Below are 25,640 nucleotides of genomic sequence, written 5' to 3'. Positions count from 1 at the left end.
CTATTAGAACATATATAAGTTATAAATTGCTAATATGTTCATTTGACACAATATCCTTTGCTTTCCATTTAATTCTTGACTTGCAAAAATGGGATTTAATACTGTTTTAGAGTGAAGTTATCTCAATGAGATGTTATACTATTTTTCTGAAAAGGATTTTGATCATTCTGTATTACTGTTACTTTCAGTTTACAATGCACTCAGATCTTGGAAAAATTATTCAGAGTCTGTTGGATGAGTTTTGGAAGAATCCTCCAGTTTTAGCTCCTACTTCAACAGCATTTCCATAGTAAGTATAATTATAACAAAAATGTTTGTATATATTTATTTTCACTTATTTTAATCAAAGTAATCAAAATATAGTTTAAAAATTCAAATGATGTTAAAAGGCACTCCTCTGCTCGCCACATCCCCACCTTCACAAAAATACATTCATACTTTTCAGAGGCAACTGTGTTTTCTTTTAAATGCTTCTCATATTTACCTTTTCTGAATAATTTATATAGACTGTTAGCTCTTGATCCTTTCATTTTTAGATATTATCTATAAACCTCATTATGATTGATGAGGAGTTTAGTTATCTTTCACAAACCTTCCTTTCCCCTTATTTTCTCAGTGAAATTATATTATACTTTTTACTTAAATTTGTGTTTGGTGTTTTATTACTTTGACTCTAAAAATTCTCTGTTGCTGAGCCAAATACTTTATCATGATTACATTTTCCTGTGGTATAACTCTTTGCTTTTTTCTGGAGTTAATCATTACTTCCACTTTTCCACTGGTTTTGTTTTTTTAGAACTTTTAAATTTTCCTAACAGTCTCTTTGAAGCCCTTCAGTCTTTCACACTCTCCTGAAGGTACATCTAGCTTTCACCTCTGGTTATTCTCAAAGCCACTCTCGTGTTAGTTTTTTTTGTTTTGTTTTCTTTTCTTTTGGTCATAGCAGCATTCTGCTTCCAGGTGCTAAAATCTGTTCTGGTTATTAAGGCTTCATAACAAATTGCCAACAAAATTTATTACTTAAAACAATGAATACATTTATTTTGTTCCCTAATCTTCAATTCAGGAAGATTTCATCAGAGAGAGCTCTTCTCTGCTCTGCTCATAAGAGGCCTTACCTGAGATATCAGCTAGAATATCTAAATGTGTCTTCTTTCTGTGGCTTGGGCTTCCTCACAACATATTGCCTGGGATCCTACAAGGAGCATCCTCAGAGAGAGCTATGAGAAAGTCATAGTGACTTAGCTGCTGCAGTCATTCTTTTCTGCTACATTTGATTTGTTTAGGCAATTGCAAAGTCTTTACCACATTCAAGGGAAGGAAAATAGGCTTTTCCTCTTAATAGCAGAATGGCAAGGTTCTGGAAGAGCAAATGGGACCAGAAATATTGCTGTGGACATTTTTTGGAAAACAATATGCCACAAGATGCTTGGAAGATAAATTTTGAGACATTTTTAAAATTTTCAAAATATACCCTCACACTTAATAATTGGTACAGTTCAAATTCAAAGTCGAAGTGGTTTTCACTCAGAATTTTGAAAGCGAATGCTGTCTTTCTGTTATCTCTGCTGTCTACATATAGGCTGTTGTTCCTAAGATGTCCAATGGCATTTTGATTTCTGATCCTTTATAACTTTTTTTTTTATCTTTGATGCTCTGAAACTGCATGATGATGCCATTTATTGTTGCTCTTTTTATTTCTTCTTTCCAGAATATTTCTTGGCTTTATTGCCTAGTCCTCCTACTTAAGAACTTTTTCTTATTCAAAAGTCAAGCAGCATCTTCGATAATGCCTGGACAGCTGCTTAGCTAGGTTATTCCATTCATTAGGTACATCAATCCCAGCCCTCATATTTGCCTATTGTGTCTATGTCCTGGAGCCATGAGCCTCATTGATATTCTTTATCTAAAAACTGTTTCCTGTCTTCTGTCATGGTTAGATATAAACTCATTCACTTTATTTGAAAAATAAAAGCCAACAAATTTACTTGTTACCATTTTAGATAAGTTCTTTGATACAGTGCACATTATTAAAAAGCAAGTTTGATGCATCTCCTAGATTATTTTATAGTTTGTACCTGCTACTGAAGTCAAATAAGCAGATTGATTCAGAAGTATTAAGACTTTAATTCAAAGATAATACAAATATTCTCTCATGTTGATCATATTGTTTCTAAGAAATTTATGTCTACATTTAACACTAATATACCTTTGGATAAAAGTAAAGTTTTAAGATAAAGGATAAGAGGTCCTTTGAAATAAACAAGCTTATTAGAAAACTTTTTTAGCTTAATTTTTTCAATTGATCATATATTTACTTGGCTTAAAATTAAAAAATTTAGAGGAGTATGAGGTGAAAAGTCTCCCTGCCACTTCTTTTCTCTTTGCAACTTATTTTTTCTTCTCACTGATACCCCAAATTGTTTGTTTGGGTGTGTATGCATAGAATTCATACAAATGTGTAGAATTCAAAGTATAGACCTATTTTATGCACATTCAAAGAAATATGTACATATATTTATTCCCTCCTTTTTTACACTAATGGTAGCACACTATTACCTTGTCTTTTTTTCCCCCCAAATGGTATGGTTTTGAGAACTTACCATGTTGGTGTATAAAGCACTTATTCTTTATGACCTCAAAGTATTTGGTTTGCGGATATACCATAATTTACTTATGCAAGACTCCTATTGATGGATATTTTTGTTGTTTCTAATCGTTCCTAAAAGGCCCACTCTTCTTTGCCACCATTACTGCATTGAATAACTTTTAAAAATAATATTTTACCCAAATGTGGGTAAAATATTATTGGCTACATTCTCAAAGTGGTATGCACATTTGTAATTTTTGACAAATATTGCAAAAAAATTGCTCTACAGAGTAGTACTGATTTCTACTCCTATACATAATGCTTATTTCCCCGTACCCTCTGCCGGTATATTATCAAAATGGATCTTTGCCATTTCATAAGCAGAAAGTATGTTAGTGTAATTTTAGTTATATTTATCTTACTGCAATGAAGTTGACCATCCCTTTTTATGATTTAGAGATTTTTTTTTTCCTTTTCATAACCTGTATATTCTATTCTAGTCTACATTTTGTTATTGGGTTGTTAGCCATTTATCAGTTTGCAGGAATTCTTTATATACTAGGTCAGTTATCCCTTTGTCTGTGACATGAATTTCAAATTTTTTCCAGATACGTTATTTGTCTTTACTTAGAATGGGCTTTGTTGTGTAGTTTTATTTGTTTGTATGTGTTTTTAATGTCATGGAATTTATCACTATTTTCTCTTATGACTTCTGAACTTCAGATCAGAGAAAGTCTTTTCCCACCTCAAGGTTTTAATTTCCCAATGATTTCTTCTTCTTTTAAGAGTTTCCTTAAACATTTAAATCTTTGATTCATTTAGTTCGTATCTGGCTTCAATACAATTTTTTCCAGATGTCCCAACACTATCGACTGATTTTTTTTCTGCTTATTTGAGATGCTGCATTTATTACATTTGAATTCCTACATGTGTTTGGGCTTTTTCTGGATTTTATATTCAGTTCCATCGACTTGTTTATCCATTAGACAGTATTATGCTTTGAAGTTTTTAATAAGGTTTCATAATTGTTTTGCTATGTGGCAGGGCTAATCTCTCTTTGCACTCCTTTTTCAGATACTTTTCTTTCTATTCTTGCTTATTTTTCCATATAAATTTTAGTATTATTTACATTTGAAAATCTGTGATGGATGTTTTCTTCCAACATAATTCCAACTCGTGTTAATTTATGTCATTAAATAAAATAATAGCACTCCTGTTTAAAAATTGTTTGTTTTATATATTTTGGAATATGTTTCAGTACTCCAATATGTTTTTTTTCCAATACCACCAAGTAATTGTCTAATTCTCAGTAGACACTAACTGGATTTCCTACAATCGAACTAAATTTCGATGCTATCTAACTAAAGATATCATCAGATCCCACAGGTTAAGGCCTCAGTCTCACAAGACTGCCCCACTTCAAACACCAATTGAAAATCCACAGATTGTTACCTATGCTTCTGATTGACTGGCTATAAGTCAGAGGTTCCCATAACCCTTCCTTAGGTTCGATTATTTTTCTAGAGTGGTTCACAAAACTCAGAGAAACATCTACTTATGTTTATCAGTTTATTATAAAGGATAATGATCAATAGCCAGATGAACAGGTTCATAGGGCAAGGTCTGGGAGTGTCCTGAGTACATGAGGTTCTCCTGCCATGTGGATGCATTCACCAACCAGAAAGTTTGTCAAATCTCATTGTTCAAGAGCTTTTATAAAGCTTAATCTGCATTCAGCCTCTTCCTTGAGGTCAGTGGGTAGAGGTAAAATTTCCAACCCTCTGTTCCTTGGTCTTTCTGGTGACCAACAGCATCCTGAGACTACATAGGAACCCAGACTAAGTTACCTTATTATAAACTCTGGTGTAATTAATAACAAATAAGGTTCCTGTCATTTACCAGGTCTTAGGAGCTTTGTGCCAGGAACTTGGTCAAAGATCAAATAAATTGCTTATTATATGACAAATACAAAGTGGAATATTTAGCATTTAGTATTTATTTAAAACTAACATAAGTCTTTTCTTAATGCAAGAGTGAATGATCCATATAAAACTTACTGTGTTAATTAAAATATTGGTATTTAGATAAGCCTGAGTTGCCCATTATTTTAGGTTCTCTCTGAACTTCTCTAAGAGGAAAAAAGTTCAATGTAAATACTTATTTTGTTTTTTGATGTATAATTGACATATTAGTTTCAGGTGTACAAAATAATTTTTGATGTTAGTATATATTGAGAAATAATCACAATAAGTCTAGTTAACATCTGTCACTGTACATAATTACAAATATTTTTTCTTGTGATAAGAATGTTTAAGATCAATTTCTTAGCAACTTTCAAATGCACAATACAGTATTATTAACTGTAGTCACCATGCTAAGCATTACATCCCATGACTTATTTATTTTATAATGGAAAGTTTTTATCCTTTGACCCACTTCACCCATTTCATCTATTCCCAGGCCCCACCTCTGGCAAACACCAATCTCTGTATCAATGAGCTTGTTTTTTTTTTTTGTTTTTTAACTCCTCATATAAGTGAAGTCATACAGTATTTGTCTTTCTCTGCCTAACTTATTATACTTAGCATAATGCCCTCCATGTCCATTCATGTTGTCACAAATGACAAGATTGTCTTCTTTTATGGCTGAATAATATTCCATTGTATATACATACCACTTATCCATTCATCCATTGATGTACACTTAGGTTGTTTCACTATCTTGGCTTTTGTAAATAATGCTTCAGGGTGCATATATCTTTTTCGAGTTAGTGTTTTTATTTTCTCTGTGTAAATCCCCAGAAGTGGAATTGCTGGATTATATGGTAGTTCTATTTTTAATTTTTTAAGGAACCTCCATATTTTCCATAGTGGCTGCACCAATTTACGTTACCACCAACAATGCTCAGGATTACCTTTTCTGCATATCCTCACCAGTACTTGTCTTTTTAAAAATAGCCATTCTAACAGGTGTGGGGTGATGTCTCAGTGTGGTTCTGATTTACATTTCCCTGATTACTAGTGATGTTGAGCATTTTTTCGTTCACCTGTTGCCATCTGTATTTCTTCTTTGGAAAATGTCTATTCAGACAGATTTGCCCATTTTTTAATCATTTTTTTTTCTCTTGAGTTCTACAAGTTCTTTATATATTTTGGATATCTACCCCTTGTCAGATATGTGATTGGCAAATATTTTCTCCCTAGGTTGCCTTTTTATTGAGTTGGTTTCCTTTGCTCACAGATGCTTTTTATTTTAATGTAGTCCCACTTAATTTTGCTTTTGTTACCTTTGCTTTTGCTGTCAGATCAAAAAAAATCATTGCCAAGACCAGTGTCAGGGAGCTTACTGCCTATGTTTTTTTCTAAGAGTTTTACAGTTCAAGTCTTTAGGCCATTTTGAATTAAGTTTTGTATGTGATGTAAGATAGTGGTCCAGTTTCATTCTTTTGCATGTGGCTGGCTGTCCAGTTTTCCCAGTACCACTTATTGAAGAGACTGTCCTATCCCCATTGTATTGTCTTAGCTCCTTTGTGGTAAATGAATTGATTATATATATGTGAGTTTATTGATGAGTTCTCTATTCTGTTCTATTTACCTAATCTGTTTTTAGGCCAGTAGTGTACTGTTTTGATTAGTATGACTTTGTAATATAGTTTGAAATCAGGGAGCATAATATCTTCAGCTTTGTTATGCTTTCTCAAAATTGCTTTTACTATTTGGGGTCTTTTGTGATATACAAATTTTAGGGTTATTTGTTTTATTTCTGTGAAAAATGCCATTGGAATTTTGCAGGGCATTGCATTGAATCTGTAGATTACTTTCAGAAGTATAGTTATTTTAACAGTATTTCTTCCAATCTGTGAATACAGGATATCTTTCTGTTTCTATGTCTTCAACTTTTTTATTAATGCCTTATAGTTTTCAGTGTACAGGTCTTTGGCCTTGTTTAAATTCATTCATAGGTTTCTGAATTTTTATTTTTGATGCAGTTGTAAATGAGATCATTTTCTTTCTTTATTTTTTTTTTCAGATAATTCATTGCTGGTGTATAAAAATACAACAGATTTCTGTATATTGATTCTGTATCCTGCAGCTTTACTGATTTCATTGATTAAATCTAACTGCTTTTGGTGAAGTCTTTAGGATTTTCTATATATAACTTTGTCATATGCAAATAGAGACAGTTATATTTCTCCCTTTCCAATTCTCTTGCCTTTTATTTCCTTTTCTTACTTGATTACTCTGGCAAGGACTTATAGTACTATGTTGGATGGGAGTGGTAAGAGTGGGCACCATTGTCTTGTTCCTGATCTTAGGAAAAGCTTTCAATCCTGATCTTAGGAAAAGCTTTCAATCTTTCATCATTGAGTATGATAGTAGCTGTGGGCTTATCATATATGGCCCTTTTTATGTCAAAATATATTCTATACTAAATTTGTTAAGAGTCTTTTATCATGAATAGATGTTGAATTTTGTCAAGTGCTTTTTCTGTGTTTACTGAGATGATAATATTTTTTTTTCATTCTGTTAAGGTGCTGTATCACACTGGTTGGTTTGCATATATTGAAGCATACTTGCACCCCAGGGATAGATCCCACTTAATCATGGTGAATGATCCTTTTAATATACTGCTGAATTCAGTTTGCTAGTACTCTGAGAATTTGTACATTTATATTCATCAGGGATATTGGTCTGTAGTTTTCTGGTGGTGTCCTTTTCTGGCTTTGGTATTAGGATTGATGCTTTCTTCATAATGAGTTGGGAAGTGTTCTCTTCTCTTCAGGTTTTTGGAAGAGATTGAGAAGGATTAGCATTAATTCTTTAAATATTTGGTAAGATTCACCAGTGGAGCTATGTGGTCCTGGACATACCTTTACTGGGAGGTTTTTGATTACTCATTCAATCTCCTTACTCATAATTGGTCTATCCTATTTCTTATTCGGTCTTGGTAGTTTGCATTTCTAAGAATTTTTCCATTTCTTCTAGGTAGTCCAGTGTGTTGGCATATGCTTGTTTATTAGTAGCCTCTTATGATTCTTTGTATTTCTGTGGTATCATTTTTGTCTCCTTTTTCATTTATATTTTGTTGATTTGGGGTCTCTTTTTCTTTTCTTGGTAGGTCTAGCTAAAGGCATGTCAATTTTGTTTTCAAAGAACTCACTCTTAGTTTCATTGATCTTTTTAATTGTCTTTTAGTCCTATTTATTTTCCCTCTGATCTTTGTTATTTCCTTTATTTTTTTATTTTTTATTTTTTTTTTAACTAACTTTGGACTTTGTTTTTCTTGTTTTAGTTTCTCGAAGTGTAATATTAGGTTATTTATTTAAGATTTTTCTTGTTTCTTGATGTAAGCATTTTATCACTATGAACTTCCCTCTTAGAACTGCTTTTGATGCATCCCATAAGTTTTGGTTCTGTTTTTATTTTCATCTGTCTCAAGGTATAAATGTTTACAAATGATATGTCTTTGTTGGAGTGGCTCCATTGTCATTATGTAAGGGCCTTCTTTATCTCTTTGTTTTGTTTTTTTTAAGTTTATTTTGTCTGATATAAGTATAGCTACCTCAGCTTTCTTTTGATTTCATTTGAAATATCTTTTTCTGTCTCTTCACTTTCAGTCTGTGTATGTCCTTCCATCTGAAGTGAATCTTCTGTAGGTAGTATATAGATGGTTCTTATTTTTTAATCCATTTAGCAACTCTATCTTTTGACTGCAGAGTTTTGTCCACTTTCATTTCAAGTAATTATAGATAGGTATGTACTTACTGCCATTTTTGTTAATTATTTTCTGGCTGTTTTGTAGTTTCTCCCTGTTCCCTTTTTTTCTCTTACTCTCTTCCTTTGTGGTTTGATTACTTTCTTTAGTGGTATGCTAGATTCCTTTATCTTTTGTGTATCCACTATAGGTTTTCGCTCTGTGATACCCTGAAGCTTACATATAACCCCTTATATTTATAGTCTGTTTTATATTGATAACTTAAGTTTGAATGTTTTCTAAAGCTCTGTATTTTTACTCCACCTCTCCACCCCATTTTTTGTTTTTTGTTGTCACATTTTATATCTTTTTATATTGTGTCCCCTTTAACTAGTTATTGTAGTTATAGCTGTTTTTACTACTTTTGTCTTTTAACCTTCATACTAGTTTTATAAGTGATAATGCACTAACTTTACTATATATTTACCTTTACCGGTGAGATTTATACTTTCACATATTTTCTTGTCACTAATTAGCACCCGTTTCAGCTTAAAGTTTTTTTAAACATTTCTTGTAAGGCCATTTCAGTGATAACGAACTCCTTTAATTTTTGCTTGTCTGGACAAAACTATCTTTCCTTCAATTCTAAATAATAAGTTTGCTGGGTAGAATATTCTTGAAGTTTTTTGCTCTTAACACTTTGAATTTTTCCTGCAACTCCCTTCTGGCCTACAGAGCTTCTGCTGAAAAATCTGCTGATAGTCTTATTGGGGTTCTCTTATACAAAACACGTTGTTTTATCCTTGCCACTTTTCAAATCCTTTATCCTTTTACTTTTGATTTTTAATGATAATGTGTCTTGCTGTGGGTCTCTTTGGTTCATATTTTTTTGTCTAGGCTCTCTAGATCTTCCTGTCTGTGTCCTTTCCCAGGTTAGGGAAGTTTTCAGCCATTATTTTTTCTAATATGCTTTATTTTTTCCTCTTTCTCCCTCTGTTCTCCTTTTAGGTCCCCTATAATGTGAATATTAGTTTGTTTGTTGCCCCATTTAAACCTTTAAGCTATCTTCATTTTGTTGGTATAAGAACTTCCGAACCTGTAGAGAATTTTTTTAAAGAGTTATGTGAGCCAAGCTGATAACATGCCTGAAAGCAAGATCTTAAGTGCTCTTACAAATGACTGTTTTTGCAGTTCTTTTTACACATTTGGAACTAAGGATGGAACATAAGGAAGATTACTTGAAGGCAGGAGAAAGCAAGGCAGGAAAATCTCTATTGGATTACAGGACAGTTAGCAAGATTCTGTGCTGCTCCCTTGAGAATGATTATTCCTCTGAGGAGTCTGAAAAAGAGGATTACTTTTGGCATTTCAAAGATGTGTTAGCCTAAATGTATAAGAATAATAGTTAAGACAAAGATAAATCTTTTATAGGCCTGGGGCTACCTACCATGACCACCCCCGTTGGGAATTTATGATTAGATCACCCTGTGAGTTTACTTTTGGTCACTAAACTTGTCAAATATATTACAGAGCCTCTTTTTCATTTACAACTTTTTTCTTTTCATTCTTTTTTCTTTTTGCTTCTCTTACTGGGTTAGTTCAACTCCCTAATATTTGAGTTCACTGACCCTTTTTTCTGCTTCATCCCATTTGTCGTTGAACCCCTCTAGTTTATTTTCCATTTAAGTTTCTATATTCCTCATCTCTGTGACTTCTATTTGGTACTTGTATTTTCTATTTCGTTGTTAAAGTTCTCACTGTGTTCCTTCATTCTTCTGAGTTCCATGAGCAGCTTCATAACCATTACTTTGAACATTTTATCAGGTAAATTACTTCTCTCCATTTCACTGAAGTTTTATCTTGGGTTTTTCTTTTTTCTTTTTTTCGAACATATTTCTTTATTTCGTTTGGCTCTTCCAGTTGGTTTCTATGCATAAGATAAAAGTCATCTCTCCCAGTCTTAAAGATTGGACTAGGAGATGAACCTTATCATTCAGGTCTTACCCTATCTCTTGATTATCTCTCAAACCTTATGATTGTCCAGGTAGCCTATTATATTTTTAATAGCTAACAGTAGTTCAGGGTGTGCCAAGACCTGTCCATGTCCCAAAAGGTTAGATCTTAGTCAGCACCTAGATTCCAACTGATTGGAAGCCAGATCTTCAGGCGGCAGCTTTTAAAATATGCAAATGTATATAGTTCTGTGTGACAGCAAGCCTAAGTCCTGCTGGCCACTACACTTTAGCGATCTGGAGGGCTTCCCTTGGCGGCAGTCTCAACAATTGGTGCTCCAGATGAACATATACATTCCTTTCTGAGAGATACCAGCAAGCTGTAGAGAGGCAGAGAGAAAGTGCGAAGATGGCATCCACCACCTACGTTACCTAAGAGTACCTTTGTAGCCTCTTGATATGTGCCAAACCTGAAGCCTGCCCCTGGACAAACACATAAACCTCTTTCACAGAAAGATGAGGTCGGGGGGCATTGGGGAGTATTTCTGCTGTCTGTACAGTGTCTTAGGGGTGGTAGTCAGCCAAGAACTGTCTCTCTAACCATTACAATCTCATTAAACCCAGAAACTAAAGCTCCCCTGGCCTCCAGAGCCAGGCAAACCAGGGGAATCCTCTGGGAAACAGCTGCAAAACCAGCATGCACCAGATGTGAGCCCTTTAAGAGCTGTTTCTCAGTTTGTTATAACCTTGTAGGTCTTGTGATTTTCAAAGCTAGATGTTTTGGGGATTTGTCTTCCAGAGACTGGTCTTAAAAGTCGTGGTGCCTAATACGAGATTCAAACCCTTTGCTTCTTGGGGAGAAGCTCTGGATTTTGAGTCCTCTCCCAGTTATGGATCACTGTGCCAACGGTGTGGTTTATGGCAAGATTGTAATCTCACCCTCTCCTGCTCACTTCATTGTGTTCTTTTTCTTTGCCTGATGTGTAGAAGGCACTCGGCTGGTTTTTAGGGTTTTTTTTCCCCCTCAGAGGAAATTTTTATGTGTCCATGGGAGGAAGTGAGTTCAGGATCATCCTACGTCACCATCTTGAACTGAAACCAATATTATTGTCTTGTAAAAATACATATTGTTCTTTGATTAAATCCCAAGTACATCCTACTTTTCCAGTTTTTCTAATATATGTTTTCGTTATATGTATCTGTTTTTTTGTTTTAACATTTTTTAGATCATTGATACTTTTACCTTTAAAATTTTCTAGAAAATCAATTTGACTTTCAGTCATATTTTGCAAAATATAGTGAAATCACTAACCTCTATTTGAATACATTTCTGGGTTAAATGTTTTTCTCCATTTCCTCTGTGAAGATAGATTGACGTCAGTGGAGTACTCAAAACTCAAATGTGACCTTTCTGTTCACTTCTAGTGGCAAGCTGAATAGTATGTTTTCTAAAACATTTTTCTTTTTTATGGAAACCAAAATTTTCTTTTGGGGGTTCAAGTTTTATCAATTTATATATTTAATTTATTTACGTAATTATAATATCACCTGCCATAAACAGATTCCATCTATAGCATCCGACCATTGCTTTATAAATTTACTCCTAAATTCTAATCTAATGTTTCTCTTGTCTTTCTCTTTAGTTTATATAGTAACCCAGGTGGGATGCCTCCTTATGCCTCTCAGGGTTTTCCATTTCTTCCTCCATATCCCCCACAAGAAGCTAACAGAACTATCAGTGCTTTATCTGTTGCTGACACTGTTTCTTCTTCAACGACAAGTTATTCAACAGCCAAGCCTGCTGCACCTTCATTTGGCATCCTTTCAAATCTACCGTTACCTGTTCCCACAACAGACACTTCAGCACCGGTTGGTATCTTCAGTTATCTATATTTTGTACCCTTGAAACATTCATTCAGTTAACAAACACTTATATGTCTCCTTGTGCCAGCACAAGTTAGGCACAAAAGATAAAAAGATTAAATCACATTTGCAATGCAAGTAACAGACTCAAGATAGATGACTAGTATATAATCATATAATTGTAAATAAGGCCCTTCCAGTAGAGTAGAAGAAATAGTCTGGAGTTATGGTGAAGACACAGTTTAGGGAATGGTCAGTTCCCAGGGGCCAAGGTGGAACTAGAAGGGATGTCTTTATAAAAAAAAGTGATTCTTTTTTTTCACCACTTTATACTTAGTGCCTCAAATCATGCCTGATACATATATTAGGTGCTCAGTTAAAATGAGGCTGATGAAGGAATGAATGAATGAATGGTGAGTGAATTCATCTTTGAGGCAAGATTTTGATAGATGGTAATGAATTTGCTAGGACGACAAGGGGTTGTTTAGAGCATTCTTTGAAGAGGCAATAGCATTAACAAGTGGGGTAAGCATAAACCAAATGGCATATTTGTGAAGCTGCCTATAAAAGATCTCTCTGGTTCTCACATGGGATTTAGGCAAGGGTGTAAGAAGTGATCACATAGGAGAAGCAGACCGTGGAGGGTCCATTATATCATGCTAATGGCTTCAAGTGTCCCATTGGTTTCAAAATTGTACATTCTTTAATTAGCTGATAACTTACCATGTGGGATATTACTGAAGCAGAGACTAATATTTGTGCATAAAACATAAAGTGATTTAAAAACCTTCATTTTTAACCCTTAGTGAATATCACCAATAGTAATACTTGTAAAGCCTTATTATATCTAACTTTACTAGTTTTAGCATTTGTAATAATTCAGAGTATAGGCACAAGTGGACTTCGTTTTTCTAAAATCTTTCACCATTGTATTGAATATTATGAATAAACTACAGTTAATAGTATAAACAGAATTACAAGAGACCTTTTCATGGTTCTTTAGTTTTAAAAAATCATCTATATTCAAACAGCAGATACTCTATTCCTTATCTACCCTGTTGTCTCATTGAACTTACTTATGGAACTATTCAGACTTTTGCCAACTTACTGTTTTCCTATACTTAATTCCTTTGAGACAAATTTGTGTGTGTGTGTGTGTGTGTGTGTATCCACACAGATAATTCTTCACACTTGTCACAGATGTCCTTAGATTTATTTTACAACCATGAATGTGCCCAAGAAAGAGAATGTGCATATGATCCCCAAAGACAGGTAAGTAAGGATAGTGTAAACTGAGAAGATGAAGAAGTGATATTGAAAACAGTTATGGGAAGTAGTACATTAAAAATTACTTTCGTAGGTAATCAGCAGTTATAAAGATGGCTGAAATTTAATGACATTTCAAACTCTTTTTAGATAAGCCAAAATGGTTTTGGTTACAAGATGCCAGATGTCCCTGATGTATTTCCAGAACTCTCAGAACTAAGGTAAAAAACTTGGAAAATAATGTTGGTATTCGTTGTCTGTTTTGTTTGTAAATACAAACCAAATTATCATTTTCATATCCATATTAAACAGAAATATTTTTTAAATGCTCACTGCTCCTAAATTATGGTTGTCTTAGTGGGGAAGTTTTATAAATCTGTTTTATGTCTGTAGGTTGTATTTACTGAGTGACAAGTACATACTCAGGGATTTTTATAGATGCTAGGAATGATATAATAGTCACCAGGATAACAATATCCTTTCTCTTGTGGACTTAAAGTCTAATGAAAATTATTTCTGAATACATTATCCCTGGAAATTTCAAAATATATCTTGGCCTATATTAGACCTTTTCACTGTTCCTTTAGTAGATAGAAGTTTGTACATAGAAAAATAAAGTTCTCAAAGTAATAGCAAGGTGTTTTTACAGAGCCAAATTTATTCAAATTTCTGGGAAAGAAGTTTGTAATAGTCAAGTTTAAGATACCATTATTCATGGAACACTGCTTCTTTAAGATGCATCATGAAAAAACATGTTTTGTGGCCACTCAACTTTGGGAAGCATTGCATCTTTTATACCCCCATTGAGGGTTTACAATACTCATAAAGCTGCTATTACTAAGACTGCCGAATGCAATTTTTTAAAAAAGTTCTTTTTGTCTTTAGAATATATCCCACAAAGATGTACAGCCAAAAAAAAAAATACCCATTAGAAATTTCATAGTTAAAAAAAGAAAAGTTTAGCTTTATTTGACCCAGTGTTTTACAATTATTTTCAGAAAATAGTGATTTCTTAATTTCTGCTAATAATTAATTAATGAAGGTTTACAGCATACCTCATACATGTTAAGTATTTATATGCATTATGTAATGCTTGCAACGCCCTATGAAATAGGTACTATTATTCCCATGTTATAAAGGATTCTTTTTTTTCGTTCTTTTTTTAAAAAAAAGACTATGTAAATGTCAAAAATACAAAAAGGTGAACTTCTTTGCGTGTCTTGTTCATATACCCTTTTTTCAGCTTTGTTTGAGGAAGTATGGGTATGGGTCAAGATTATTTTAAACCAAATCCCAAATATTATATCATTTCCACCCATAAATTCTTCACTAAATTTCTCCAGCGGGTAAGGACTTTTTATCTTTACCATAATCCCAATCCACATCATCATACTTAGTAAAATTAATGAAAATTCTTTAACATTATCTCATTTCCTCAGGATCTTAATAATCAAATCTTTTTGTTGGTAGCTTATTTGAATCAGGATTCAAAACAAAATCTAGCTATTTCATTCGAAGACTGTATCTCTGATGTTTTCTTTAATTGTGCACCATTTCTCCCCACCTTTGTTAATATACATATACCTACACACATTTTGTACACACTATGTATACATACATACATATATATGCATAAACACATAAATATACATATAATATATGTAAATTATACGCATTATATTATTACATATTTATTGAAGAAATAAGTTATTTGTCTTGTAGATTTTCCCATATTTTGTTTTTGCCTGATTGCATTCTTGTACCATTGAAGATAGTCCTGTTTCCCATATTTCCTTTTACTGGTGGCTACATCTAGAGTTTTGACTAGATTCAGGTTCAATTTTTATTAAATCATTGCATTGTACACCTTTAATTTATACAGTGTTATATGTCATATCTCAATAAAGCTGAAAAAAAGATTTAAGTTTAAATCGTTTGGCAGGAATACTTACATCATAATTAATGCAAGTTCCTATTATATCACATAAGGCAGTAATGATGTCTTATTGTTCTATTTTTAGTGACATTAAGAATGAAACAGGTTCAAACACCTTACATTATTGACTCTTAGTTATTTCATTAAGAGTTGCAAATGTGATTTCCTACTGCCGGAATTAGCCAGAATTCTATGAAGAACTTTCTTAAATAAACTACTTAATTTTATTGAAATGCACTTCATACAGAAAAGGCAAAATAAATACTTGATTTTTTTCTCTTTATCAGTTTTCAATATCATGAGTTGATGCACACGCAGTCAACAAAGGGAGATGGCAAAGATGCCATGGGCTCATCATGAACATTTCTTTTCCCTGATCTCAAATTAGCCATTTCTTTGAAAGCCACTTTTCCTTTTCCAAAATAACAATACCAGTATTATTACTATGATTATTAAATGTAGGATAAGGTTTTGTTCATTTGTTTTTGTTTTTTACACTTTTTTTGTCCTTAGGATATATCACACCAGAGATGTACAGCCAAATACTGTTTTTTAAACTCTCTGCAAATAATACTTTACTGGATGATTATGGATGATTATGTAGCTTAGTAAAAACAGGTTCTTTTATTTCCATTTGCTTTGAATTTTAGAGACTGTTATTTTCTTTAATTTTGTTTTTTAACCATATAATGCTTTTATATGAATCCATAGTCAAAACTAAAAGATAGGTTTCATCCCAGTCACATCTATCCAGTTGTCTCTTTCACCCTATGGATACTGATTTTTGCTTTTGATTTAGCCTTCCATGCTTACACATGTGCACATGTACAATACACACATCTGTTATTATGACAGCCATATATCTATTAGCTAAATAGGCACAGAGGTTAAAATTGGGAGGTTGTTAAAGCTGTACATGCACCCTCGTCTTCATAGTGATTTGACACTGTATTCAGATTACTTTATGTTCCATTGTGACTGATGCTTTATTTGCTTTTAAGGTTATAATTTGCCTCCTTATGTATGTATATACATAAAAATAGGTACTTCAAAAATTATTTAGAACCTTATCAGCTGAATGAAACTGAAAATCATGAATTATAATGAAGAAAAACTCTATTACTGATATTTGTTAACATATTTTTTCTGTTGTGTTTTAGTGTGTCACAGCTTACAGATATGAATGAACAGGAGGAGATATTACTAGAACAATTTCTTACTTTGCCTCAACTAAAACAAATTATTACTGACAAGGACGATTTAGTAAAAAGTATTGAGGAGCTAGCAAGTATGTCTTTCCTTACTTCTTAAATTTCCTAAGAAAAATATGATTTTCACCTAGAAATAAACCAGAAATTTATCTTACAGGGAAAAATCTCCTTTTGGAGCCCAGCTTGGAAGCCAAAAGGCAAACTGTTTTAGATAAGGTGAGTTAGTTATCATTTTGAAGAAATCCATGTAATTTAAAAATAGAATTAAACATTTTAATTTTCTCTTTTAGTATGAATTACTTACTCAAATGAAATCTACTTTTGAAAAGAAGATGCAAAGGCAGCATGAACTTAGTGAGGTAAGATTGTTTAGCTCTTTTCCTTTACCATAATTTTTAACCTTAATGTGTGTGAGCCATATTCTTACTTTCATTATAATCAAAAAGCATTTATTAGGTGTCTCACTCTATAAGGCATGATACCTATAAATGCAGATGAACAACGCTCAATTATGAGGCATTATAAGTCATTTGTGCTCATGCAAGAGCATATTTGTTTCCAAAATAGAAAAATGTTGAAAGTCCTGTATATGTAACTTTTCTGGGAAAGTAAAGCCAGTTTAATTCTTGTAATAAAATCTTAACAACAAAAAACTTTAACTTTATACTCATTAGTTAGCTTATGTATAGATACCTTAAATGAAAAGTAAGAAAATTGAAAAATATATTAAAATATATAAAGTATAATTCACCATAAATGATAGATTTTATACTAGAAATCTAGTTATACGAAAAATCAAAAGCATTTTATTTCGACTCACATTTCTGAAAAAAATAATCTTTAAAAATAAAAAGAATAGAGAATATAATGTTTATATCTCATATTGGTAATCAGCATCATAATTAACAATATTCTATTATCTTTAAAATCAGGAATTCCAGAAGGTAAAGTCAATATAAAATATAAAATAGAAATAAAACAACAGCAAAAAAAGATGGTAAAGGAGAATATAAATTTATAATGATTTTGGATATGGTCATCCTTTAGAATAAAAGAAATGAGAAATAGCTAACATTGAGCAATTACTGTGTGTTTTATATTATCTAGGCTATTTATATACATTGCCCATTATACCCTCAAAATCCTTTGAGGTATGTATTGTTACTATTTATCTGTTTTACAGATGAGCAAACTGAGGCACAGGGATATTAACTACTTTCTCTGAAGTCATGTAAATAGAAAGTGTGTGTCAGAGTCAGGAGTCAAATGTAAGCAGTACTCCCTCACTCTGAACTAGAAAATCTGAGAGAATCAACTGAAATACTTTTAGATGCACATTAAAGCTTAGTAAATGCTAAAGAAACTTTTCACAGTAGTCAGTATCATTCCTTATACAATCTCTTAGTAAACTAAGGTAGAAATTAATTCCTTAATTTGATTAAAAAATACTAGAAACAACAGCAAAGAGCACATTTAATGACTAAACATTTCCAGGATCCCATTAATGTTAGGATTAAGACAGTGATACCCCAATATCACTGCTATTTAACATTGCTTGGGAGAGTCTGGCCACTGCAACACGACAAGAAAAGGTATAATGTAAAAGATGAAACAGTTGTTTACAAAAAACAAACAAACAAAAATACTAACAAATTCAGAAAGTTATTCTCTAGATTCCAGCAACTGTCAGTGCAAAATGAAGTAGAGAAAAAAATTCCTTTACAATAACAACAAAATTCTAAAATACTTAGAACCGAACCCAATGAAGTAAGTTAGGAAACTTTACGGAATGACATAAAAGAAGACTTGAGTAAATAAAGCATCAAATAATCATGGACTGAAAAGACAGTATTAATAAAGATTTCATTTTTCCCAAGATAACTTAAAATTTTAATATACTTCCAATCAAAATCCCAAGTATTATTTATTTTGACAGAATCTAAAGTTCATTTGAAAGACTAAATGGGTAACAGTAGTCAGAAGAGCTCGAATAACAAGAAAGAATGAGGAAGACCTTTCCCAATATCAAAATATATTTTAAAACCACATTATTTAAATAGTAGAATAGTTTTGTAGGAAGAGAAAAATAGTTCAATAGAACAGACTATGTAGTTCAGAAACACACTCATGTGTATATGTGTAGTTAGAAAAAATTAAGGACTTAATTATATAATTGGCAGTCCGTTTAGAAAAAAAAGATTCTTATATACCATACATGGAAAGATACTCGAGAGTATTTAAGTGGAAACAATAAAATTACGAATGGCAACTATCTCCTAGGATTCTTTTTAAAGATTTTGGTGATGAAATCCTTTCTAAGCATGATACGATAGGCAGAAGCATAAAAGAAACTGATATATTTCAAAGCTATATGTAAATTTAAAACTTGAAGATCATAAAGTCAGATGTGAAGTAAAGAGAACAAATATGGCATATATGACAAATATTAATGACAGTGGTTCATGAAAAGCACTTATAAATAGGCAAAGGAAAGAAGAAGTCAGAATGTCCAGTAAATATTTTGATGTAACAGTTATTCTGTCCCCCTGGACCATTTGTATAACAATTGCTTGAAGTGATTCTTGAAATGCTTAAAAACAACCTTGATTCTTAGACTCTTCTCTAGATGTGCTCACTCAGAATCTCTGCATATGATAAATCTTTTGTACTCTAAAAGTATGGAAACCACTTCACTGGACTGTTGGTGCTATAAGTGCAGAAGCCTGTCTACTTTTAGTCCCTCAGAGTACCCCATACCTGGTCTAGTGCTTGGCACATAGTAGATACACAGTAAATATTTAATGAATAAATAAATGGGAACATTTGAAAAGATGCTCAACCTAACAATAATAATAAGCAACATACCATCATCTGTGTGATCCAAACGTGTATAATAGACAACCAGTGTTTGCAAGAGTGATAAGAAAATAATGTGTTCCTGTACATTTCTGTGTGTGTGATGTATGACAATGAGATACCACCTAATAGCCACTAGAATGACAATTCTTAAAATAGCTTTAGTTCCTACATTTAGTTCCTTGATCCATTTTGAGTAATTTTTTATATATAAGGTAAGGTAAGGTTCAGCTTCATTCTGTATATAGATATCCAGTTTTCTCAGCACCAGTTGTTGAAGACTGTTCCTTCCCCCATTTGAATGCTCTTGGCACACACATTGGAAATATTTGACCATGTACGTGAAGGTATATGTCTAGGCTCGCTATTATATTTATCTGTATGTCTCTTATCGCTAGTACTACAGTTTTGATTACTATAGCTTTGTAATAGGTTTATAAATCAGTATGAATCCTCCAATTTTGTTCTTTTTGAAGAGTGCTTTGGCTATTTGGGGTCTCTTGAGATGACATACGAATTTTAAGATGAGTTTTTCTATTCCTGCAGAAAACTTCATGGAGATTTTTATAGGGGTTTAATTAACTCTAGATCATTTTGAGTAGTATTTTTAACAATATCAAGTCTTCCAGCTCATGAACACGAGATATTTTTCCACTTAATTTATGTCTTTAATTTCTTGCATTGTTTTGTAGTTTTGAGTGTACAAGTCTTTTGCCTCTGGTTAAATTTAATTCCATTATTTTTGTCATATTCTCTTCATTAGAAGCGAGTCACTAGGTCCAGCCCACACTCAAGGGGAGGGGAATTGTACAAGGGCAGGAATACCAGGAGATGGAGTTCATTGGGGATCATCTTAGAGCAGGGGTCCCCAACATCCAGGCTGTGGACCAGTACCAGTCTATGGCCTGTTAAGGAACTGGGCCACACAGGAGGAGGTGAGCTGCGGGCAAGCGAGTGAAGCTTCATCTGTATTTGCAGCTACTCCCCAGCCCTAGCATCACTACCTCAGCTCCACCTCAGATTTTTGGACATTAGATTCTCATAGGAACAGTGGTCCCTGGTGCCAAAAATGTTGGGGACCACTGTCCTAGAGGGTGCCTACCACAATTATCTTATTGCTAAATGCCCAAAAGAGGACAGTGATTTGCCCAGTTTATCTCATTTAATAGTTTGCAGCCAATGCATTGGTTTCTGTTGTGTTAGGTATCCACCCCTATTTCTAAAAGCTGAGGGCCCAGGTGGTAGCAGATTTCCTCCAGAAGAGGCTATGCAAGGCATATAATGAATGCTTCTCCGTACCTCTGCCTCATTTTCTTTCTAAGGAGTTTTTCTGAGTGTTATGAACTAATATAGTATTTGATTTTTTCTTTTTTTTTTCAGAGCTGTAGTGCAAGTGCCCTACAGGCAAGATTAAAAGTAGCTGCACATGAAGCTGAGGAAGAATCCGATAATATTGCTGAAGATTTCTTGGAGGGAAAAACTGAAATAGACGATTTTCTCAGTAGCTTCATGGAAAAGAGAACAGTATGTAATACTCTTTGGTTGAGGACAAGTGAAGCGTAATACCAAATTAAGTATTTTCATGAGTAAAAAAAAAAAAAATGTTAGCACATTATTGAGCTGGACTCTTGAGTGCCATGAGGGGAAATTGAAGAGCCTCTGTTGGGAATGATAGCAACATCCTACTATCACTTTAAACCTGCTTGTTGTGAGTACACAAGCAGGTAAATCAAATAATAGTTTTGTCTCAGAAATGATAGTGTCTGTATCATTCTGTAGTAAAGGTAATAAATCAGCATGAGTCTCATCTTAATAGTTGTAATATACTCCTGAATAACCTATTTCACAAGTTATTCTAAAAGAGAATAATCAACAGAGATTTAAAAAAATTTTAATAGTAACATTCTAGATTAGTTTCTGTTTTATTGTCATTATATTTTAAGAAAAGTCTGCTTAGCAGTTTGCTGCCCCTTGATAGAGTCCTAAATATTTTCGTAATTTCTCTGAAACATCACTTTTAAAAAATAACCTTTCGTTACTAAACTTTGTAAAACATGTGTGCTATGTATATGCATATCCCCTTAAAGAAGGTAGGGCAGATTTTATTATCCCCATTTTCCGTGAGAGAAAATTGAAGTTCAGGCACACTAATGACTGTATTATAGCATTAATAAAGCACTGATTTTTTATCTATTGTTCTTTGGTACTATATAACTGTACCTTCAAGTTTTTGTTAACCTTCATGATTAACAATGGTAGGATTTATTTCATATTTTTAAAACACGGATATTTGATATTATTTAATCTAAACTGATATAAAGGATCAGAATTTGTTTTATACTCTCAAACTTTGCAGGAAACAGTTATCTTACAAACAAAATTTTTTTTAATTATTAAATTCTGAGCTACCATAAACATTCGAAACTTAAATAATGTCAACAGGTTAAAGAATCTTACTTAGAATTGCATCGTAATGTAGGAAATAGTAGGCAAATTATTGGAGAAGTGACTGTTACTTTAAATAATTTATCTTCTAGATTTGCCACTGTAGAAGAGCCAAGGAAGAGAAACTTCAACAGGTGATAGTAATGCACAGCCAGTTTCATGCTCCACTATAGGTAAATTGTATTCCAGAAGGTTTGAGTCTAGGCTATTGCATGACTGTTCTTTAATAGAAGTGTTTACTAGTGCCTGTTCAGCCAGCTTAAAGTATAATAGTGTCATTATAGCTATTGTGCTATACAACTTATAGAATATTTTGCATTATATGTTAAGTATAATGTTATTTACATAAGCATATAGTAAGTAGAAATCTTCTGGTTATTAGTATGATGTTGGCTTAAAGGAAAATTTTTTTTTCAATATTTGATGGCTACTTATGTATTGTTGTACACTATACTTTGCTGGTATGTGGAATATATCATATCACTTAATTGACATATTCCTCAATAGTCTCCTTTGTCATTTCTTCTTTTAAAATGAACTTCCAGTCTGTGTCTTTTTCATCTCACACCAGGATTATTCCAGCAATTTTCTGGCCAGTCCCCTGACTTTACAGTTTCTTCCTTCTACACAGCACAGATAGAATCTTCCTAAAAGACCATTCTACAATATAATATCTCTGTTTTAGAACCTATAAGGAGCCCCTAGCAAAGACAGTATCAATGCCAAATTTCTCTGTGATTTTAAGCCTTTATAATCTGACAAATGAGATCATCCATTTTAACTTTCCATGCTGTCCTTACGTTGTCTCATGTGTCATGTTCTTTTTTCTTTTTTTAATGCCTACAGCACCTGATCTTCCTAGGTGGTCTCCCATCCAAATACTAACCAGGCCCAACCCTGCTTAGCTTCTGAGATCAGATGAGATCGGGCATGTTCAGGGTGGCATGTCCGTAGACTTCTTTTTTCTACATCATGTCTTTGTTCATTCTTTTACCTGATCTCAAGACACCTTTCCTTTTCCTTTCCCACCTTTCTTGTGCAGAGAATGATTTGGTCATAAGAACTAATTCCCACCCCAACAAGTTTAAGTAGAAATTGTGTTACTGGATAATGCTGGGATACATTATAGAGCTAAATACAGGAAAGTAAAGCTTAATCACCTGAGAGTGAAAGCATGACTAGAGGCCACAATAACTCAAGCAGCTCCTTTTTCTCACACCCTTTCCAGGGATGCTTGTTTCTCATTTCTATATATCTGTTTTTTTCTGTCTTTTGCTCTCATGTGCTTTCTTACTTGCTCTTCAGAGAATCTTTCTTTGTTACACTTGCACATGCTGCAACCATTGCTGCCTGCAGGCCTGATCGCATCATGACAGTTCACACACCAGTGGAGACTTTCAGGAGTCTCACTACAAATCCCTGGGAAAGAGATTGGCCCAGGATAGGTAGTGTCCATCCTGACCTTAACAGTTTAATCTGTAGACTAGTGACATGTGGTCCTTTGCCCACTCGACTGGGCCAAAGGAGTGGACTTTGAGAAAGGAGCATGATTGGTTCCCTAAAAGAGGAAGCAGGTTACAAGGAGGAAAATGACAGCTATTTCTCATCTCCCGTTCATCTGCCCCTTCTCTCAATGTCCTTAATGTTAGTGCTAACATTTAATTGTTTTATTTTATAAATCATATTGTCAGTCCCTGAGGGTAAGGGTTGCTTTTTAATATCAAGAGTTCATTTCTTACAGCTTGAGAAGAAATTGGGCCCTAAGTAACCACTTATTTATATGAACGTGCTAGAATCTTTTTTCCACCTCTTTTTACCTCATGGTCAAGTTATCTTTTTATAGATAAATCTTAATGTGAAGAAAATGTAAAGGTTTGAAAATTTATCATTCTAAAGTTTAGATTTTTAAATTTTCTTTTCTTCCTAGATTTTCCTGAAAGCATGAACTGCCAAGAGACGAACGGGACACAAAACTAAGCACATTTATATTTATGATTTGCAAATTGGTATTTCATCACAGCAGCTGAATTCATAGATACACTATATAGATTATATACAGAACTGAGACTGATTTTGTACAGATTAGAATGATTGCTATGATCTTGGCTTTGAGAAATTTTTCTGTACTATTTGCACTAAAAATGTTTATTTATTATTGATAAATCCTATCATATTTAAGTTCTACTGCTATTCCTCTCATTATTGGTTAAATACCTATGCATGTAATTTTAGCTAGTTTCAATATTTTATAAAATTACTTCACTTAAATTTGTATTTTTAATTTGAAACTGCCTCATTTCTTTATCAAGAATGGTTTAATTTATCATTCTAAAGTTTAGATTTTTAAATTTTCTTTTCTTCCTAGATTTTCCTGAAAGCATGAACTGCCAAGAGACGAACGGGACACAAAACTAAGCACATTTATATTTATGATTTGCAAATTGGTATTTCATCACAGCAGCTGAATTCATAGATACACTATATAGATTATATACAGAACTGAGACTGATTTTGTACAGATTAGAATGATTGCTATGATCTTGGCTTTGAGAAATTTTTCTGTACTATTTGCACTAAAAATGTTTATTTATTATTGATAAATCCTATCATATTTAAGTTCTACTGCTATTCCTCTCATTATTGGTTAAATACCTATGCATGTAATTTTAGCTAGTTTCAATATTTTATAAAATTACTTCACTTAAATTTGTATTTTTAATTTGAAACTGCCTCATTTCTTTATCAAGAATGGTTTGTTTAGATTTTTTCCTCAACCTTTTTCAAAAAATTATTGTTTTCAACTATAGACTCCTATTTTTCCTTTTTCTTTCTAGATGATCAGACTTTCAAAAATAATTTGTTTTAAATATTCCTAGTGTCAGGAAACACCAAACCTGCCAATGTGCCATCTCAAGAAAGTAATTTTTAATACAATAAATCAAAAGAATAAACCAGCTACTTTTATATAGTGTTGTTTTATTTTTAAAATTAAAGATGCATTTAAGAAGTAATACAGGTAAGTATTTTACCTAATAGAAAAAAATTGCCTTTTACTTAAACTAGTCCAACATAAATTTTCATGCTGATTTTTTAATGTAAGTATCGGATGAGTTTGTGGTTGGATAAGGATTTGCTCTTTAAATTACTAATGTTGAAGTTAAAAAACAGTCTTTGTTAATAAATAGCAAATCTAGACGTAACAACGTCAATGAAATTTTCTGACCTTCACTATGAATTAGGGTTTCATAAAGGAAAGTTATACTAATAAAATTAATATTTAATTTTTAAAAGTTGTTTTTAATTAATTTAATTGAATTTTCTTTTTAGCTTGTATTATGTTCAGCAATTTGTTTTTATTCCGTGTTACAGAATTGAAGGAAAAAATCTTGAACTATATGTCTGAGGCTTGATAAGGTAGTATCTAAATCACAAACAACATAATGCATATTTTTGTTTAAATTTCATCCCAATTGTCATTCCAAACACTAGCCTATAGTACAGTTTTATCTTTTCTTTATTCTTGTTTACCTAACATGTTTTTGTGAGTAGAACTTTAGGAAAAACAAAATTATTTTCTTAGACTTGATATATATTTAATACTTAGTTTATGTTTATGAAAGGGCAAGTATTCACATGGACTATAAAGATGTAGTTTGGATAAAGAAATTATCTTTTATTAATCACCTGTCTTCCTGGCACTGCTAAGGGCATGCAGTTTTAATCTTCAAAGTGGCTAAAACAAGTAAGGTACAATTATTATTCCAGATTTATAGATAACTGAGGTGAGTGTTTCAAATCTGTGACAAAGTCTTCTGGATATTCAGAAA

The 25,640-nt window shown here is 32.7% G+C and overlaps 1 protein-coding gene and 1 pseudogene across 3 annotated transcripts in view; one reads left to right on the top strand and one right to left on the bottom strand.

The window, feature by feature from the left end:
- VPS37A (VPS37A, ESCRT-I subunit) overlaps positions 1-24,081 on the top strand; it is a 37,563-nt gene extending 13,482 nt beyond the window's left edge. For 2 of the 3 annotated variants that reach the window (XM_025049906.1, XM_006916422.3), the window contains exons 4-12: positions 189-289; positions 11,880-12,105; positions 13,516-13,586; positions 16,462-16,589; positions 16,670-16,728; positions 16,803-16,871; positions 20,749-20,892; positions 21,906-21,986; positions 23,741-24,081. In XM_025049906.1, coding sequence (XP_024905674.1) covers positions 189-289; positions 11,880-12,105; positions 13,516-13,586; positions 16,462-16,589; positions 16,670-16,728; positions 16,803-16,871; positions 20,749-20,892; positions 21,906-21,986 — 879 coding nt within the window. In that variant the 3' untranslated portion in view covers positions 23,741-24,081. The remainder of the gene's footprint in view (positions 1-188; positions 290-11,879; positions 12,106-13,515; positions 13,587-16,461; positions 16,590-16,669; positions 16,729-16,802; positions 16,872-20,748; positions 20,893-21,905; positions 21,987-23,740) is intronic. The other variant, XM_015592844.2, reaches the window with a different exon arrangement.
- On the bottom strand, positions 22,651-22,769 carry LOC112483464 (annotated as a pseudogene).
- Positions 24,082-25,640: the final 1,559 nt, after the last annotated feature.

This window comes from Pteropus alecto, unplaced genomic scaffold (genome assembly GCF_000325575.1).
Source record: "Pteropus alecto unplaced genomic scaffold, ASM32557v1 scaffold24, whole genome shotgun sequence".
In the NCBI taxonomy this organism is placed as follows: domain Eukaryota; kingdom Metazoa; phylum Chordata; class Mammalia; order Chiroptera; family Pteropodidae; genus Pteropus; species Pteropus alecto.
This window is presented reverse-complemented; position numbering and strand designations above follow the sequence as displayed.